The sequence below is a fragment of the Garra rufa genome, chromosome 11 (genome assembly GCF_049309525.1).
Source record: "Garra rufa chromosome 11, GarRuf1.0, whole genome shotgun sequence".
NCBI lineage: Eukaryota > Metazoa > Chordata > Actinopteri > Cypriniformes > Cyprinidae > Garra > Garra rufa.
The window spans coordinates 23,337,415-23,356,553 of record NC_133371.1 but is presented as its reverse complement, the minus strand read 5'-3'; the positions used below and the strand labels follow the sequence as shown (position 1 = coordinate 23,356,553).

General features: G+C 36.5%; 1 protein-coding gene across 1 annotated transcript; it reads right to left on the bottom strand.

Moving 5' to 3' along the window:
* Positions 1-18,954, bottom strand: bckdha (branched chain keto acid dehydrogenase E1 subunit alpha). The gene is made up of 8 exons (XM_073850662.1): positions 18,822-18,954; positions 13,522-13,698; positions 13,326-13,412; positions 13,132-13,240; positions 9,500-9,661; positions 5,961-6,167; positions 5,725-5,866; positions 1-1,163 (listed from the first exon to the last, which is right to left on the bottom strand). Exons 1-8 carry the CDS (start codon positions 18,933-18,935, stop codon positions 821-823), a joined length of 1,341 nt encoding a protein of 446 aa, XP_073706763.1. The 5' UTR covers positions 18,936-18,954; the 3' UTR covers positions 1-820.
* Positions 18,955-19,139: the final 185 nt, after the last annotated feature.

Sequence of the window (19,139 nt, the reverse complement as noted above, 5' to 3'; positions counted from 1 at the left end):
AATCATACATCATTTTAATATAGCCTATGCACAGTAAGCACTTCACTGTATCTGTGATTACATTTTGTGAGCATTTTTTATTGTTTAAAATACAATTTACAAACCCCTAAAGCTGATCAGAATATATCTCAAACACAACAATCATCATGTCATGTAACAGTTAAAGTTTCAGTTCATAATTAACAATCAGAAAATCACAGCTAAACAGAATGTATTATTAACAACATCATCATCATCGTCATCTGTGAGGGGAAATTAATGGGACACAAACCATATATAATTACAGTAACAGCATGTTGTGTATATATACGTATTAATAGCTCAGTTTGGAGTGAAAAGTCTGAGGGTAACTAAAAGTACACACAAATGAGCGTTTCACAAAGCATGTGTCACATTCACATTACCTTTAATGAATATTAGTGTTTGTGTTTGTGTAGAAATGAGAAACCAATGATGAACATTTACAGTAATGTTCTTCATAGAAAAATCATAGGAATCACTCAATATTTTCATGCTTTAAATGAAGAAACCTTAGTGACTGGATTGATAACACTATGCCTGGGTACTGATACTGTATTTATTGGTTGTTGGAACAATGAGAACATTTGCTACATTAGACCAGTATAGACCTTCAACCGATTTCCACCATTCCTTCCTTTACACCATTTTCCAAGGCACAAAATGACAGCACAGAGGCCTCTAGTGGCAAATATGGAGGATAACAACACATCTTTCACTATTTGTGCTTTTTAATGCTGCAAAAACAGAAACGGAAAAACCCCAATTCAAACCGACATATGCACAATGTTTTCTAGCTGGGTTATTTCTCATAGAGATCAAGTGGGTAATGCTCTTTATACTGCTGGACGTGCCGCCACATGGCTTCTCTCTGCTTGGCTAGAAGAGGATTCATCTCATCGTAGACATCAGTGAACAGCAGGTCTGGATTGGGTTTTAGACGTCTCTCTGCTTTTTCAAAGGCCTCCATGACGAGTTTTCGGGACTGCTTTCTCCAGGCCCGCTCCTCGTCCTCGCCCCACCAGTTTCGGGCGGTCATGTAGTGTCGCAGGCGAGAGATGGGGTGGTCCTGCTTGTCCCAGTAGTTCACCTCGTCGACGGAGCGGTACGCAGAGCTGTCGTCACTGGTGCTGTGGTGACCGATCCTGGAGGGGGAAAGGAAATAAAGGCTTTGATTATTTTAAAACTCTAAGAATGTACGGAAATTTTGGTAAATGTTGGAAATTTGTTTTGGGGAAAGATAAAATTAGCTGAAGCTGCCACTCTGACTATCACAGGGTTCGTACAGACATTCTAAAATGAAATTTGAGAACTTTAAAGGACTTTTAAAGCATTACTTTTTTCCCCCAAGGACTTCAATCAGAGATCTCACTTATCAAACAATGTGTTCTCTTTCAAATTCTAAAAAAAAGATAAATAAAAATATACTAATTAAATGAAATGGCAAAAATAAAGCATTAAAGTACTAAAATATGAGTATACTACACTTTTACTTTTTTAAAACAACGATTAATTTTCTTAAAGGAACACTCCACTTTTTTGGGAAATTGGCTCATTCTCCAACTCCCCCTGAGTTAATAAGTTGAGTTTTACCGTTTTGAAATCCGTTCAGGCGTTTTCCTATTTTGGCGATATCACTTTTATCATAGCTTAGCATAGATCATTGAATCCTATTAGACCAATAGCATCGTGCTCAAAAATGACCAACGAGTTTCAATATTTGTCCTATTTAAAACTTGACTCTTCTGTAGTTGTATCGTGTACTAAGACCAGCGGAAAATGTAAAGCTGCGATTTTCTAGGCTGATAAGATTAGGAACTACACTCCCATTCCGGTGTAATAGTCAAGGACGTTTGCTGCTGTAACATGGCCGAAGCAGACGGAGTAATATCACGCAGCGCCTGAAATTAGTTCCCAGCTAGTTTAGCATTTGCACGTTCTGTGTGATAATACTCCGCCTGCTTCGGCCATATTACAGCAGCAAACTTCCTTGACTATTACGCCGGAATGGGAGTGTAGTTCCTAATCTTATCGGCCTAGAAAATCGCAGCTTTACATTTTCCACCGGTCTTAGTACACAATATAACTACAGAAGAATCAAGTTTTAAATAGGACAAATATTGAAACTCGTTGGTCATTTTTGAACGCGATGCTATTGGTCTAATAGGATTCAATGATCTATGCTAAGCTATGCTAAAAGTGATATCGCCAGAACAGGAGAACGGCTGAATGGATTTCAAAAAGGTAAAACTCAACTTAGTAACTCGAGGGGAGTTGGAGTTGGTAAAAGTGGAGTGTTCCTTTAAGCATGGGCGTCGGAAGCAAAATAAATGTGGGTGGGTCCTCCCCCAGAAAAACAAGATACTGTAGTATATGCCATTTTCTGTAGTCTAGTGTCTTTTATTTAATGTGTTTTTACACAATGCAAATAGGCCATATTTTACAAATATTACAAAAGTCGGCTATTGAATAACATTTTCAGTGGCGCAAGTGATAAAACGAGTAACATATCGTTTTTGACGCGGGAGACCCGAGTTCGCGTCCGCCTTTTGGTGAAATCATTTTCGAAATCGTCTCCCTTTTCACTTATATCATATCGGAAAGGCATTTTTTTTATTTGTAAATTAATGAAACAATTGAAAAGTTGAAATAAAGTATCAACTAGGGTTAGGTGTATGTGAGCAGAAGTTACGCTGTTTTACTTTGCTGTGTCTCGGGAGTGCAGCAGGCACGACCAACTAGTGAAAACCCGGAATGAGTTTAATTGATATGGACTCTGAATAAGCCAAGTGGAATAAATTTGAGGAAACCACAGCATGTAATTTACGGCTTTATCTAAATGGAGTTTAATTTATTAAGGCATACCTCATACAATGGATTTGACTGAGTCTGACAGCGCTCTGAAAAGTGCAAAGACATACTCGCTGAATTAGAGAGGTAAAAGTGGGTGGGTCCAATATCATTGGTCTTCAAAAGTGGGTGGGTCCTGTCCCACCCACGTTCAATGGTTCCGACGCCCATGCCTTTAAGGGATTTGTATGTGTATACTTAACTTTTTCTGTGTTTTGTTTTTATAATTGTACTGCCTTAATTGTTTGATGTTTTCTACTGTTTAGGGGGAGAAAAAAAATTTGAGAAAAAGATTTACGAAACCGTTCCAAGTCCAGATCTGAAATAAATGATTCGTGAACCCGCACCAAAGTTGATCTAAATCGAGATCTGAATCAAATGATTTGTGCTCCATGCTCCAAAGTTACGTTCTAAAGCAAAAGATTCACAATCCACGCTCCGACGTCCCAATCTAAATAATGATTCACAAACCATGATTTCAGATCCCGACTTGGAGCACAGATCGCAAATCATTTTAATTTGGTTTGCAACTTTGCATATCTAGATTAGGACTTCAAATTGCTTATTATCGTCTCTCTTCCATGGGGGGCAGATCTTTCACTGTTGTTGCCCCCTAAATTATGGAACTCTCTCCCCAGATCACTATGTCTTAAATCATTGTTCAAAACACATTTGTTTTCAGAATGTTACCTCTCTTAAGTTGACCTTTGTTTATTGATTTATTGATTTGATTTTCTCAATATTTCTTCTCTTATTGTTGATGTTACCCCACATTTTTCATGTTTATTGTAAGTGCCCTTGAGCTACAGAAAGGCGCTATATAAATAAAACATTATTATTCAAATTGTGAAATGATTCACAAACCATTCCAATCTAAAGCGAATTATTTGCGATATACCAAAGTCCCGATATGAATCAAATGATTTGTGATATGTGATTGATTTGATGTCCCAATCTAAATCAAATGATTCACAAACTCACTCTGAAGTCCCAATCTGAAGCAAACAATTTGTAATATGCGCTCCGAAGTTCCGATCTAAAGCAAAAGATTTGTGATGCTCCGAAGTCCTGATCTGACGACTCACGAGAGCACGGATTTACGAATCATTTAAGTTGGATCGGGACTTTGCGTTTCGCGAAATGATTCATAAACCCGTTCAGATCTAAATCAATTGATTTAAGATTCAAGCTCAGAAGTCCTGTTCTGAATCAAATGATTTGTGATCCGCACTCCAAAGATCTAAAACTAAAGATTTGCGAACCTGCTCTAAAGTTCCGATTTAAATCAAATGATTCATGATACAAGCTCCGAACTCCCGATCTGAATCAAATGATTTGCAATACGAGATGTGATTGGAGCGCTTCAAAACAGTGAATAATGCTGCGACCCAATGTTTTAACTGATTTGGATTTTTGAAAAGCTCCATTTCACCCATCACTACCTGCTTTTTTAAAAGTGATGTAGAAGTTTGAAAATGAACTGCTCTTTTAATTTGATCTGGCTTTAGCTAGTGAATCACTTGAAATGAATGAACAAAGTCAAGTGTTTGAATCAATCAGTGCGGTTCCAAATAACTCAATTGATTTTGTTACACAACACTGTCAGTACTACTACTAAATTAGCTTGGTAGTTTTATGATATTAACTGAAAAAAAGGGAGAAAATGTATGTTTTTTTGTATTGTGTGAATTTTGAGTGAAAAGATCATTTCATACATTGTCGTTTAATAATTCAGGCATTTTTTCAAGCACCTCAAGAATACTGCAATTTTCAAGGATTTTTCCCAGCCTTAAATAAAAAAAGGTCAAATTCAAGTACTTCAAGCACCTTGTACAAACTGTGCTAACAAAACATTTGATGTATTACATTTCAAGGTAAAGATGAGCTTAAATTGTGTAAAAATCAGTTTGAGAGTTACTGTGGCCGGCAAATCATAATAAATGTGTTAAAATGTATGATCTCCTATTGAATAATTTATTGTAGTTTATTTAAAGTCAATGTTTTATTTTTTATTCAATTTCTTATTCCATATTATCCCTTAAATTGTCTAAAAATTGGCTTAAAGCTGCATGCTAGGAACTTTTTTTTGCTGAATCTTTGTGGTTTTTGAAAAAAATTAATAATTTCGTTGAGCATAGCTGCAATAAACTGATGAAAAGTAAAGACTTTGTTTAAAAACATGTCTATTTCAAATAAAAGCTGTTCTTTTGAACGTATCCTAAAAAACATTAGGCAGCCTAACTGTTTTCAAAACTGATAAGTAGAAACGTTCTTGAGCGCCAAATCAGCATATTAGAATAATTTCTGAAGGACTGTTGAAGTTTTTTCTGGGTTACTACCTTGAGCATTTCCTTGAATAATGGCTATATATTATAAAGCAGTTATCAGACGTGGGCCTTTCAGAAACTTGATTGTCATAAAATCTAATTTACATAAAGAGAAGGATCAAATTTACATCCAAATGGTAATGAATGGACAGAATCCAAACCCCAAAGGGAAAACTATAATCTACTTAAACTGTCTGGATTCAAACAGATATGCTGCATTGAAAATTCTGTTTCTGTGTAAGAAACTTCCATCAAACCTGACACACTTTTTTTTTTTAGGCAATAAGCAAGTAGTTTTCCCCTACATATTTTATGCTGTTTCATAAAAGCCTACACTGCAAAATAGTGTTGATAAATAGGTTTACAGTGCATCTATAATGTTTTCTGCTGAGTTTGCCACCCTACACACAGTAAAAATAGGCCCAACCCCAAATGGCACCCTTGTGGTCTCCCTCCAGGTCTACAATGTGCCACATAGGCTGTTTATAGGTAATAGGATCCTGTGGAAGTTGTAGTTTAATTCATGTACCTGTAGGTCATGGCTTCAATAAGGAAAGGCTGGTTTTCAGCCACTGCTCTGCGTCGGGCTTCTTTTGTGGCATTGTACACTGCAAAAACATCATTTCCATCTACGCGTATCGACATCAGTCCATATCCTGGACCTCGAGCAGCTATGAACAAAAAAAGGGAGGGAAAAAAACACATAAGACAAATAAAAAACAGAGAGATACACATGGTGTGAGTGTGATGGACACACATACTTACCAATACCATCTCCTCTGTACTGCTCATTGGTTGGTGTTGAGATAGCATAACCGTTGTTGCGGCAGAAAAATATGAGAGGACACTCAAGGGTGGCGGAAAAATTAAATCCAGCATGTGCGTCTCCCTCACTGGCGGCCCCCTCTCCAAAGTAACAGACCACCACACGGTTTGTGTTCTCTCTCTTCATTGCATACGCCGCCCCGGCCGCTACAGCGGGAATAACAAATCAAAGTTGTTATTTTTTATTGTTTAGCAAAGATGCATAATCAAATTCCTATATGAAATGAATGCTGTTCTTTTAAACTATAAAATTCATGGTCAGTCATTCATTCATTTATACAGTGCTGCTTGAAAACTTTAGAATGTTCTAGATTTCTGCATAAATATGACCCAAAACATCATCAGATTTTTATATAAGTCCGGACAAAGAGAACCCAATCAAACAAGTGAAATAAAAATATTTTCTTTAGGTAAAGTTTTTTGCAAATGCTGATCAGTTTGAATAATAACATTTAGGAGTTTTAGCCCATTCCTTAGTGCAGAACCACTTAAAGGAACACTCCACTTTTTTTTTGGAAATAGGCTCATTCTCCAACTCCCCCCGAGTTAATAAGTTGATTTTTACCGTTTTGAAATCCATTCAGCCGTTCTCCTGTTCTGGCGATATCACTTTTAGCATAGCTTAGCATAGATCATTGAATCCTATTAGACCAATAGCATCACGTTCAAAAATGACCAACGAGTTTCGATATTTGTCCTATTTAAAACTTGACTCTTCTGTAGTTATATCGTGTACTAAGACCGGTGGAAATGCAAAGCTTCAATTTTCTAGGCTGATAAGATTAGGAACTACACTCCCATTCCGGCGTAATAGTCAAGGAAGTTTGCTGCCGTAATATGCCCGAAGCAGGAGCAGTAATACCACGCAGCACATGTGCAAATGCTAAACGCCTGCTTCGGCCATATTACTATAGCAAAACTTCCTTGACTATTACGCCGGAATGGGAGTGTAGTTCCTAATCTTATCAGCCTAGAAACTCGCAGCTTTGCATTTCCACCGGTCTTAGTACACAATATAACTACAGAAGAGTCAAGTTTTAAATAGGACAAATATGGAAACTCGTTGGTCATTTTTGAACGCGATGCTATTGGTCTAATAGGATTCAATGATCTATGCTAAGCTATGCTAAAAGTGATATCGCCAGAACAGAAGAACGGCTGAATGGATTTCAAAACGGTAAAAATCAACTTATTAACTTGGGGGAGTTGGAGAATGAGCCTATTTCCAAAAAAAGTGGAGTGTTCCTTTAAACTCTGTGATCTTCCTATTATGAACTGCTTGCTTGGGTCTTTCACAACATTTTAATTTGATTAAGGTCTGGACTTTGACTCAGCCGTTCAAAAACATTAACTTTGTTCTTCTTTAAACATTCTTTGGTAGAATGACTTGTGTGCTTGGGGTTGTTGTCTTGCTGCATGACCCACGTTCCCTTGACACTCTGTTCTTAAACCGGTGTCCTGATGTTTTGTCTTAGAATTTGCTGGTATAATTCAGAATTGATTGTTCCATCAATGATGGCAGGGTGTCCTGGCCAAGGTGCAGCAAAACAGGCCCAAGCCATGATACTACAACCACCATGTTTCACAGATTGGGATAAGATTCTGAAGCTAGAATGCAGTGTGTTCTTTTCTCTGAACAGAATAGCTTCTCATTTAAACCAATACAGTCTATTTAGGTTTCACCTCTGTCCAATAATCCTCTGATTTGTCCTCATGTCCTCATCAAGCAATTTTCTTTTTGGAGAACAGTGGCTTTCTTCTTGCAACTCTGCCATGCAGTGTTAAGTGTTCTCCTGATGGTGGGCTCATGAACATGAACATTAACATTAGCCAATGTGAGAAAGAGCTTTAGTTGCTTAGAAAGGAACTTTTGCAACCTCGCAAACTATAACACGTTCTGCTTTGGAGTGATCTTTGTTGGTCGACCACTTCTCGGGAAGGTAAGACTGGTCTTGAATTTTCCTCCATTTGTACACAATCTGACTGTGGATTTGTGGAGTCCAAACTCTTTAGAGACGGTTTTGTAACCTTTTCTAGCCTGATGAGCAACATCAACTCTTTTTCTGAGGTCCTCATTAATCTCCTTTGTTCGTGACATGATTCACTTCCACAAACATGATCAGATTTTGATAGATCCCTGTTCTTTGAATAAAAAAGGTCACGTTCTAACATTTGATAATCATTGCACTGACTAAAAAGCACATCTGCACAGATGGACTCTTTGTCTATGTTCAGGACTTTTATGAAAATCTGATGATGTTTTGGGTCATATGTATGCAGAAATATAAAAACTATTGTAAATTCATTAAAGAATCCTGTAAAAAATGTACCATTATTTAAAAATAAATAAATAAACAGCACTATTGTTTTCACTATTAATGGTAATAATAATAAATGTTTCTTGAGTACCAAATCCACATTATAAGAATCATGTGACACTGAAGTCTGGAGTAATGGCTGCTGAAAATTTCAGCTCAATATATTAAAATATAAAACATTTAAAATAACAATTCTAATAAATTAGGGCTGGGCAATAAAATGACGATAATTATTGTATATTTTCCCTCAATAATACAATAAGAGTTCAATAAAAGTTCGATATAAAGTAACAAATGACTTGGTGATTTAATCTAGTTTAATAACAGATTATACAGTGCTGACAAAGAGGAGAAACACTGTGTGCAATGAATGCTTAGGTTTTTCAATGTACAAATTACTGTAGTAACATTAACTGCATCATGGTATTGTGGCAGAAATGTGGGTTTTTCTTATTGAATTTTATTATATTATTAATGTAGACATGTATTAAATGTATCGAAAGAAGTAATAGACTATTTTTTGTGATTAAGATATAGAGTTTGTGCATTTATACTAAATGTATTTCATCCCGTTTTTATACAAATACCTAGAAACCATTTTAACCCTGGTATTAAGCTGCTATGTGTGTGGTTTTAACTGTGGTTATCATGATCTAAATGTATGCTACTATGGAAGACTAGTGGTTAATTTTAACAAAACACACACAACAGTAAAATAATTACATTTTAACATATAAAAAAGAGGTTTTTACCATTTTTACAGATGTTACTGTTTTTTGGTCATGAAAATAAATTTACCTCTGCATCCTAACTCAAGCTACTACTATTATCAACTCAAGCTACTGTCAAATGTGCATTTTTAAGAGACAAAAAAATGTGATATTACAATACTGCAGCCTGCACTGCAAACTGTGCTGAAGATACGCAATATCAGGCAACACAAACCTGATTTGAAACATGACATGACATGATTTTTTGGCTATATTGCACAGCCTGTTTTTACTGCATTTTTCATCCAATAAATGCAGTCTAGGTGAGCATTAACACTTTCTTTAAAAACAGGAAGAAAAAAAAAAAAAAAAAAAAACTAAACTTTTGAACGATAGTGCACATAAAAATTCCTGATGACTGTTCTGTGTAACAGACATGCTCACTTCTCACCTTGGGGGATCTGAGTGGCAAGTGGTGAGGAGATGGTGACAAAATTGAGGTCTTTGCAGCCGTAGTGAACTGGCATTTGTCTGCCCTTGCCAAGGTCATCAGCGTTGGCATAGCACTGTGCCATGAACAGATCCAGAGGAAAGCCTCTGTACATCAATACACCTACAGAAATTCAGAAACAAATACGTTTATATTTGATCACGTTTGAGTAAATAGACATTATATTTAATCAAATATCAATAAATAAGTTATTTAATCATATATCACTGCATAGTAAATTAAACTGCAATCCTTTTCTACTTTTTCACACATCATACAATATTTATTTAACCACAGTACACAAAAATTTTTCATTGCAACCAAAGAAGAAGAAGAAAGCTCTCAACTGCTAGACTTCGGGTATCCATGGGTACCAAAGACGTCACTTCCGCTATGCTCGCCGCCATATTTGTGTCCGATATGATAACAGGCACAGCGCATCTAAATGAGATTTATTAATAAATTGAAACAAGAAATTACTTTTTATCACTACTTCCCACACTGTGTAATTGACTTGATTGTATGTTTAGGACAGATTGTGTAAATTATTGTGAACGTAGTCGCTCGGTGAAGGCTTTAAGACCTGGAAGAATCCTTTGCCGGCTGGTCACTACTTCACAGCGAACGGGACTCGCGCTGACGGCACTAATACAGTCCGCGCTTAGATTTCGGCAAATTAGTTTTGCCGAATGCAAAAAAAATGTGATTATTGAGCATAAGCCCAACATCCAGCAAGCCAAGGGAAGACGTCTTTCACGTTTTGTGTATTCATAAACCCGGATCTCATTATTGAAGCTCAAATTCAAGCACCAAAAGCATGCGATTTCTGTTTAAAAATATGCTTTTTCATTCATCCAGACTATATGGCCGCATAACATTTTAGTTTACTTTAGTTTATTACATCACTTGTGCAGCCAGTCACAATTCACAATGGCACTATTTACTCGGGATGATGATTTGTGTGTGTGCCATTTTTGTATGACAAATAATTTTTAGGGTAATTGTACATAAATAGTTTTAGCAAAACAAATATGATTATTTTAAGAACCTTTTTTACATGTATATACTTTACTGCAGGCGTTGCAATGACGAACGCTATGTAGTACAATAGTTTAGCGTTTATTATTTAATTTTCATAATTCATTAAACACCGCATGTTCTAAAATGCCTTCAACTGTAAACACTCTTGCTCTTAAGCCTAATACACACTGAAACAAATAATTTACGACATCTGGCTGTACTGTAAGTCACTATTCTCTGCATTAGCACTGTTTTGAACTTACTGTTTGAATGCATTCTCGTTTACTAAATCTTTTGACGTACGAGTTGATCGGTTCAAAATGTAATTAACTGATTCTTTTCATTTTAAGGCATTATTTTCGTTATCATCTACTTATTTACAATCTTAGTCAATAATTAATTATTATTGCACTACTCTTGTTGTGCCGAAAAAACACCCTGCTGTGAAAAGCACCTGCGTGAATGACACCGGTACACTAAAGGCTATATGCATACCGACCCACTTCAAGCACTGCTGAGATCGAATAAATCTGTAGTTAGGTTTTTTTCTGATGACTGTTGTTACAGCTAACAGAACAACATATCCCGGGCATATTGTATCCCTGTTGTGAACATTCTGGGAGTTTTGTTGATCTTCCTCTGGTAGTTGTGGCTGCTGTGACCATAGACTAAAACAGGTAGCGCGGACACAAAAATGGCGGCGATAAAGCACAGTGACGTCACATGGTCCCTATGAATACTCACACTAGGCGATCTGAGCCATGCCTAAGCATGTTTGACCCCTAAAGTCTATTTCGTCTGAATTCTTGTTATTGCTCTGTACCTTGCCCTGGCATCCTTGAAGAGGTGAGATCTTTCACAGTTTGATTGGACACAGGTACAGTGTGAGCGCTAACCATGCCGGAGCACAGAAACTTGAAACACATGATGTCGAATATGCAACTTTTCTATATGCAGCATAAGAAGGGCCCTATGATTTCCAGGATGTGGAAAACGCCGAAGATATTACGGAATCCAGTCATTAATTTGGATTTACTGCATAATGTGGAATGGCACGGAATTTGCCAAATTTTGGATGAATAAATCAAAAGTAGGTCAGTACACTTACATTAAAGCGTGATATGGACTAGTGTCTGTGAATAGTAAAACTATTTAAATATGAATCCTGCATGTTCTGCCTGTCTTTGTGTGAATGTCTTTGTGCAAACACGGTTTTGTTTACTACACACATACTGAAGCGTGCATGAGGCTCGCAGTGTTTTCAGCCTCTGCAGCCCCAATATAGAAGTACATGAACACATAAATAATCTCCAGAACTGCTCTGAGAGTCAGTTCTTAAAGGGGTTATTGGATGCAAAACTCATTTTTGCATGTTGTTTGAACATTAATGTGTGTTGGCAATTAATGTGTCTGTCTGTGTGACGACACACAGACAGAGGCCACTCCCACTCCCCCATTGACTTCCATTATAACCACATTTTTTGATTGCAAAGCCATGACACCACCATATAATGGTGAATTCTTGATTGTTTGTGGTTTTCCCTGTTGGGAAGGGGTAAAATTAGTAAATTTTACTGTTTATTATCAGTTGGCCCCATTCACCCTTTAGATAGGCCTTTGCAAAAAAAAAAAAAAAGCTTAGTTTTACATAGAGTTCTATGGAGTATAACGGCATATTATAGTGTGCGTAAGTGTATGTGTGTCTGAGTGTGTGAAAGTGTGTGAAAGTGTGAGAGAGACCTTTGTGCACCTTGATACGTCTGAGAAAATCAAAATACAATTTGCAATCAAAAAATGTGGTTATAATGGATGTCAATGGGGCAAAAACAGCCACGAACAATAAATGAGGGAGAAAAAATGAAAATCTGATGCTGCGCCAAAACTAACAATGCATGAAAGCCAATCTTCTTACTAATCTTTCACATGTCCAAGAATGTTAAAAGGGTAAAAAAAAATCCAGTCCACAATTACCTTTTATATTGAAAATAAGTCATTTTGTGTGGGTTTTTTTTCCAAAACAGTGACATCATTTAGGAACTCGGCAATTAAAGAGTCAAAATCCTGAATTTTTTCAAAAGATTTGGTAGTTTTGATCAGGACTGAGGTTGATTAACAGATTTATGCAAAAAAAATTCAAAAAAATATTTATCTGACACATTTTTAAAGCAGTTTAATTTAGTGGATGTTTTCATCCACGAACATAACGAGAGGGTAGTGATTGTGAACAATGCATAAGGGTAAAAATTAAATGAATTTCATAGGGCCCTACATAAATGATAGACCTGTTAAGCAGCATATTACACACGAGAAGAATGTATGTTGCTGCGCCCCAAATGACTCAAAATAATAAGACACACAAAGTTAACATTATAATAGACTACATTGTCCTTCAAAATAGTCACATCATAATATTGTAAGCGTGCTCAGGCCTGGAATGTTAAAGTGCAATGTGTTTTGGGGGGTCAATTGTGCTTGAGCAAGTTGCAAGACTAACGTGCCTAGTGCAAGTACACCCTTATAATAACAAAACTTGGCGAGCCACTATTGTATCTCCAGCTTGTAAACATTCTCACCAGCTTCTCGGTATTGGCCGAAGACTATATCAGTAGGTTCAAGAGCCGCAGCGCTGCCAATGTGTGTGCCCTCCTCACCATAATTGGTCATGTAGAAAGAGATACGGCCCTTCAACACAAAAGCATATCAAATTTAAGCATTTTAAACATTCAGATGTCATAAGAATCGCACTACAATCCACTGCATCTCTCACCTGCCTCTGAGACTCATAAAGAATACGATCCATTGTGTTGAGTAATGTCATCTTCTGATAGAAATTTAAAACAGTCTCTTTCGAAAGCTGAAACAGACAAGTAATGCTGTGTAAGCAGAATCTGATTAAGGAAACTGATTATGTGGATATTATTTCGGAACCTGACACTTTATGATACAAATAAGAGACTCCACACCTTAGGATCTTCAGAAGGATTGATGATCTGGCCCTGTCTGTCCATTACCCTATACACAGGGATTCCTGAGATCACATTGGGCTGGATAAATTCCAGGTGATCAATAAACTCCGCCGACGCCCCGGGAAACTGCGGCTTCTCTGCTGAAGAATCAAACGGCTGCTGGCGAAGAGCTCCCTGAAGACAGAAACAGAGGATCAGAGAGTAAAACACACAAGCATCAAAGCAGCAGTTCAAGAGACCGAGACTGTTCAAAACCCACAAGACCTTCGTTCATCTTCGGAACAGAAATTAAGATGTTTTTAATGAAATCCGAGAGCTTTCTGACCTGGCATAGACAACAACACAACTGACATGTTCAAGGCCCAGAAAGATAGTAAGGATATAGTTAAAAAAGTCCATGTGACATCAGTGGGTCAACCATAATTTTATGAAGCTACGAGAATAGTTTTATGCGCAAAGAAAACAATTTATTTAACAATATTTCCTTTTCCATGTTAGTCTTTGACGCACATTCACAAGTGTATGACAACAAATGCATGTGGGGCAGCTGATGCAGGAGACGGCGTTGTGACGTAGAACGTCCATTTCTCTCAGTTGATCATCTGTATATTCCGGTTCAAATAAGTAAGGCTGGGCAAAAAATTGCGAGTCGCACTCTCTGTAGAAATCTTCAGACATGTTTACAAAGACCAGGATCTATGAAAGAATGCCGGTTCCTGCGTCAGCAGCACCACACGCAAACCTTTCTCAGAAAGTTCTCAGATTTCATCAAAAATCTCTTAATTTGTGTTTTGAAGATGAACGAGACTCGTACGGGTTCGGAACAACATGAGGGTGAGTAATTAATGACAGAAATGTTATTTTTGGCCGAACTATCCCTTTAAATATGACTCAAATCCTAAAAAAAAAAATCTGTTACTTGAAATACTGAGGGGGAAAAAAAACATTAAAAACATCAACGTATTTTATTTCTAATTTTCATTTTAACTTGAAGTACTAAAGTTAATAACAACAACAGTTGCAATCAAAATTATTCAACGCCCCATAGACTGAAGAGGTACTTTACAAATACAAGCTTTTCTGACGATCCAGAACTTTATAAAAATTGCATCTATAACAGATTACTGGCATATTAAAAGTGATAATACCACAGCTTTATCATAATTATTCAACCCCTATTTAACATTGCTGATAAGTCAATTATTTTTGGTAGGGAACACAATTGTAAACCTTTAGAAACTCCATTAGAAAACAAAATTAGCTTGAGCTGTTACACATGCATACAGTTAGCCAATGCATGTGCTGAAGTTTAAGTAGCAAAAGTCAACAGAGACCTCACAAATCTATAGACAATAAGTCATTTTCTTACTTTAGAAAGTCTAAGGCTATATGAAGATTTCTAAGACATTAAAAATTCTTAGAGACACAGCTGGTAGCCTTATTTCTTAGTTTAAAATGTGTTGCACCAGAAAACCTTTGAGGGTGTTGAACAAAATGCACACATTTTAATCAGAACAACTGAGGAAAACCTGCAATGTATAGCCAAAGACTCACAAGATGACCCAGTAGAAAAAAATAAGTTTTCAATGTTGAGGCATCTTGCAGAGTACCACTCTTGACCAGGAAGAACATAAAACACTGACTTGAACGTGCTTAAATTCATCTAGATAGACCTGTGGAGTTCTGGAAGAATGTTTCATGGAAGTGATGTGACCAAACTGGAACTTTTTGGAACCAGGCATCAGCAGTTTGTCTGGTGCAAAAAAGGCAAAGCTTATGAGCAGAAGAAAACAGTCTTCATCGTCAAACTTGGAGGTGGACCAGTCCTCTTATGGGGGTGTTTTATTGTTGCAGGAAGTTTAAATCATGACTGCATGGAGGACATCAAGCATTCTTTGAAGTATCAGGTGCAAAGACTAAAACTAATTATCAACGGACTTTCCTGCAGCCATTTCAATTTATATATCCAATCTACTTATGCTTGATTCAGGGATCAGTCATAGAATGTTCTTGAGTGGCCTGTTCAGTTTCCAGATTTAACTGTCATTGAAAATATTTGGTTGAATTTGAAGAAAGCAGTGGCAAAGTGAAAACCAAAGATTTTTTTAGTGATTTGACATAGGGCTGGGCGATAAAACGATAACGATATATATCACGATAGAAAAGAGATCGATATCAATAAAAAATGTGTTCGATAAAACGTTCGATATTTTGTATTCTTCGTCGGCCTGCCCAGCCCCCCTTTAACGTTCAGTTCATTTTTTGGATCAATAAATCAAAAGTTGGTCTATTAATTAATTCAGATCGCGATATGGACTAGTGTCTGTGAAAACTGAAATGCAAAAAGACCGTTTCAATAAGAATCCTGCATGTTCCGTTTGCCTCTATATGTATGAATGGAGGAGACGCGTTTTATTTTCACTACACGCATACTGCACACGTGACGCTCCCGCTAATTTTTGGCCTTTGCATCTCACATGAACAGACAAACTCCAATAAATACATCTCCAAAGCTGCTGTGAGTGTCACTTTTTTTTTCAATTTTACCGTTTCATTAGTGAAACTAGCATCATTCATACTGTATTACACACTGAAACTTCACGGCAACCTGTCAAAATAAAAGTACGGTTTAACATGTAACAGAACAATATTAGTCTTGTATTACTGTACACTCTACAGTATAATGTAGGTGTTTATATGTTCACATTTAAATAATTTACATAAAACAATATATATGATAAAAAATAAAATAAAGAGTCACCACTTAATTGTTGAAAAAAATACTATTATTATTAAACCTTTTTTTAACTGAATATAATTTTTCTTCTATGTATTAATTTTAACAGTAAAGCTCCATTTATTTTTATTTTTAAAAATAAATCTGTGATTTTGCTTTCATTTGATTATCAGAAAAATTAAAACAAGAATTTCTGAAAAAAAAAAAAAAAAGATTGTAATGCCCTACTGTTCAAAATGTTGAAAGTTTTGGACTTATTTTTTCACAAATATTTTTGTTATTACACAAAGTATAGGCTAAAGTACCGGGAAAGAAGTAATGTTGGCTACTGGCAACCAGCAATCTGTGCAGAAAAAAATATAATCAGCCAAGTACTTTGCAACAACCTCTGACCTGTGGTCAAGCCGTACTTCTGGGCCATACATTAGCTTGACCATTCACTTCATCGACAATGAATGGGGTTTGAATTGAGGATTAAGAGATAATTAAGTGTATATTGTGACTTTAGACTTATGTTTACATTTTAATTATTTGAGTTTTCCATGGTTGTTGACATTTCTGTCTTAATAACTGAGGGGATTATGATCAGAGGCAGGTGCTTGAGTGTAATATATTTTTCTCCTGGTCCTTATTTTAAATGGGTCATAAAAATATCAATAATTATCGATATCGACCGATATGAAACACTGATATCGTGATATAGTTTTCAGCCATATCGCCCAGCCCTAATTTGACAGCTTTTTCAGGCAAGGAATGGGCCATGATTGCAGTAGAGAGGTGACAGAAGCTCCTAAGCACTTCCTAGCAGTGTTTATCGGTGGTTTTAAAGAATAAAAGATTCTGCACCAAATTTGACTTTTGGGGGTTGAATAATTTTGAACATGAACATTTAGAGCCAATTTGATTTTTTTTTTTATTCATCAACTTACATTCTCAGAATTACTCAAATGTGTATTAAAGCAACACTCCACTTTTTTTGGAAATAGGCTCATTCTCCAACTCCCCCCGAGTTAATAAGTTGAGTTTTACCGTTTTGAAATCCATTTCGTAATATGGACGCAGCAGGCGCAGTAATATCACGCAGCGCCTGAAATTAGTTCCCAGCTAGGTAACTTCCAACGAGGAATGCTCCCTGTGTATGAAGTTGGTCACGTTGTGCTGCGTGATATTACTGCGCCTGCTTCGGCCATGTTACGGCAGCAAACTTCCTTGACTATTACGCCGGAATGGGAGTGTAGTTCCTAATCTTATTGGCCTAGAAAATCGCAGAAGAGTCAAGTTTTAAATAGGACAAATACCGAAACTTGTTGGTCATTTTTAAACGCGATGCTATTGGTCTAATAGGATTCAATGATCTATGCTAAGCTATGCTAAAAGTGATATCGGCAGAACAGGAGAACGGCTGAATGGATTTCAAAATTGTAAAAATCAACTTATTAACTCGAGGGGGAGTTGGGGAATTAGCCTGTTTCCAAAAAAGTGGAGTGTTCCTTTAATAAACTTTCTCTAATAGTGTATTGATGCCTTTGTTGAATTGTTTTCACAATATTTAGTTCTTTGCAGCAAAGTGTCTTGGAGGTCAATGGGGTTGAATAATTTTGATTGCAACTGTATATAGACATACATAAAAATAAAACCTACTAAAAAATGACCAAAAATGTGAATAAAAACTATAATAGTATCGCAACAATACTAAAAGAACACTGTTACAAACAGAGACATTTAAACTAGACTTTTAACAGCCAATTCCTGACCAGGAAGTTTTACTATCTACTGATAGGATCTTTTATTTTCCCTTTGTATTGGTGTAGAGGTGATGCAGGTCATCTTATGCTTCTAATGCAGAATTATAAACAAAAGGTGAGGAGGGAAAATACAGACCCTTTAAAAAGCAACACTAAAATAGATAAACACAATATAAAACTAAACATTTAGAAAAGCTATAGAGTGTCTATATAAGATAATGCCTTAGAACATAAATATGCATTGGGATTTGTTAGTGAGCAATGAACTTTACATGAAAACAAGGACTAGCTGAGTAGTGTTCAAACACCTCAAGTTAAAGTGTCAATGTCAAAATATTTTAAGTGCATAATTTGCATATTGATGCACATATCAGCAGGTAGCTTTAGAATCACAGAGAATCCTAATGCACCTGAGACACTCGTTCATATTTAATGTACACTTTCAGTGGAAGATCATCTAATGCTAGGAAGAGAAAGTGTGCATTTATTTCAATGACACATTGGTTCTTGGATTAGCTTTGTGTTTTCCTCCACACACCCCTCAGAACCAGCCAATCGGCACTCAGTGTAAACCTACAGCCTTGTGAAGGTTGAACAGTCCATTACCCACAACAATACACAGAGATCTGAACAATATTTAATAGATTAAAATTAACGTGCTTTGCTATTGATATGAATGTCATACAATCCAAATTACACTAATGTTTTGACACTCGCAGCTGTACATTGATACATCTGACTAGCAAGTTTTGCTAATGAGAAAAGTCCGTTCGCGGACTAACGTTATATGCAATTGTTATAAACGTAAGACTTACATTCACGCGGAATGCTCTTTGCTGCAAAAACGTTGTTGCTTTTAACGCAGTATTTTGACGAATTGCGTGAAGCCCAATGGCGTACAATTTCTTAACTCCTCTAGCGGCCGCCATCTTTACGTCAAGTGCGTGTCTTGCGTCTGTTCTCGCCTCTAATGACAGTCTGTGAAAATCCCATGCGGAGCGCCCGCTGCTGGACAATACCATACAACACAAACATTCATCTTATGTTTTACGTCTGTATATATATATGGAAAGTGTATGATTTTAAATGCGTATTAATCACGAATTCCTCTGTATAACTACATTTAGTATTTA